The following is a 1740-nucleotide window of genomic DNA, read 5'->3' on the forward strand; positions in this document are numbered from 1 at the left end:
AAAAAAAAAAACAGCATTACCAGAGAATTTTAAATCATTTTTGTTGTTCTCGTGTCGAAAAATCGTCATTTTGTCGTACCCCTCGTCGTTCTTCGTGATAATCTCCGAATAAGATAAAATAACGGAGAACATAATAAAAACTGATGATATTTACTTTCATCGGTAATTTTCTTTTCTTTCCCATTTTTATCTCATGTATCACGATTTAGGAATAATCTCGAGGAAGAACGCGTTCGAGATCGTAGTGAGTGTTGCTGTTGGTGGTTGGTGATCGTTGTCGTCGTCGTCGTCGTCATTTTGCGAAGATCTACGAGAAAAGGAATTGGAAGAAAGGAAGAAAGAAATAATAGAAAGAGAAAATCGATAAAAGTTCAAAGTGAGAAAGAAGTCGAGGATAAAAGGTTGTTGCAGCTGTGATTTAAGTTTTACCGACATTTTCGGGACCAAACGAAACAAGAAAGAGAGAGAGAGAAAGAAAAAAAGAAAGAAAGAAAGAAAGACTATAGGGGTGGTCCTAGAAATTCGAAAGTGCCGAAGGAAATAAAAGAATAAGAAAAAAAATATTAAGAAAAGAAAAAGAAGAAGAAGAAGAAGAAGAGACATTTATTCTTCTCTTGATATATCACATAGTGTGCCCCTGGTGTAAATATACACACACAACAAGTTGATTATTGCATACGCATAACGTACAATTTTATATAAACTTATGATATATATTATACGTTCGATATATTTTTGGATTGCCTGTTAAAAGACGAGAAAGCGACATGATTCTGGCGGGTGAGTACATTTATTAATACAATACACATATAAACAATAAATACACACATGAAATCAATTTCAATTGGTTACATATCGCTTTCGCGCTCTTTCTCGGCGCGTTGTCATTGTCAAATCACCAGTCATTCGAGAGAATCGAAAGACGTATTTTATTTTATTTTATTTTATTTATTTTTTATTATTATTTATTTCTTTTTATTCAAAAAAAAAAAAGAACAAAACAAAAGCATGTAATATTTAATAAAAATTCTCGAGGATTCGCTCTTATGGTCAAGGCAGCAATAATTTTCTTTCAATAAATTGTTCGAATAAAAAACAAGATGAGGTAACCTTTATAGGGATGGATATATAATAATAATAATAATAATAATAATAATAATAATACTATACATGTAGTAGGATCGTGGATAAAAGTCATGTTTAGAGATGAGATCGCGTCGAAAAAAAGAAAAAAAAAAAACAAAAAAGGAAAAAGGGAAAAAGAATAATAAATCGTATTTTTCGTGATACGAAAAGGAGGGTGGGAGGAGAATGAGAAGTCTCTTGAACGGGACAAAGTTTCACATGCGAACCATTCGCACGTAGAGATCCATAATACGGCCTAGATATCCCTGTACACGACTCCGATGCTACCAGTCGGTTGGTTTCAACTCGAGTTTATCGAGTTTATTCGACGGTTATACACGAACGGTTCCAAATAGAGGCGGTGCAATAAAACGAACGTCGCTCGCGCTCACCTATCGGCTTTTTCGTTAAGGGTAGAAAAGGGATGAACGAAGAGAGAGGAAGGGAGGGAAGGTAGGAAGGAGGGAGGGTAGGTAGCAAGGAGGGAGGGTAGGTAGGTAGCAAGTTGCAGGCTGCGAATAAAACGATCGTGAAAGAATATCTGCGTTGCTCTCTCTCTCTCTCTGTACTTTTCGGCAAAAACCATTTCTCGATGTTACTACTACTATGTGTGTG

General features: G+C 35.2%; 1 protein-coding gene across 5 annotated transcripts in view; it reads left to right on the forward strand.

Annotated features, from left to right (window-relative positions):
• The window catches only part of LOC106783996 (enolase-phosphatase E1), a 12138-nt gene extending 11638 nt beyond the window's left edge, over positions 1–500 (forward strand). For 4 of the 5 annotated variants that reach the window (XM_014743062.1, XM_014743061.1, XM_014743060.1 and 1 more), the window contains one exon: positions 210–500. In XM_014743062.1, coding sequence (XP_014598548.1) covers positions 210–417 — 208 coding nt within the window. In that variant the 3' untranslated portion in view covers positions 418–500. The remainder of the gene's footprint in view (positions 1–209) is intronic. The other variant, XM_014743065.1, reaches the window with a different exon arrangement.
• The last annotated feature ends 1240 nt before the right edge of the window (positions 501–1740 follow it).

The sequence above is a fragment of the Polistes canadensis genome, unplaced genomic scaffold (assembly GCF_001313835.1).
Source record: "Polistes canadensis isolate GaletaPanama2010 unplaced genomic scaffold, ASM131383v1 scaffold_28, whole genome shotgun sequence".
In the NCBI taxonomy this organism is placed as follows: Eukaryota; Metazoa; Arthropoda; class Insecta; order Hymenoptera; family Vespidae; genus Polistes; species Polistes canadensis.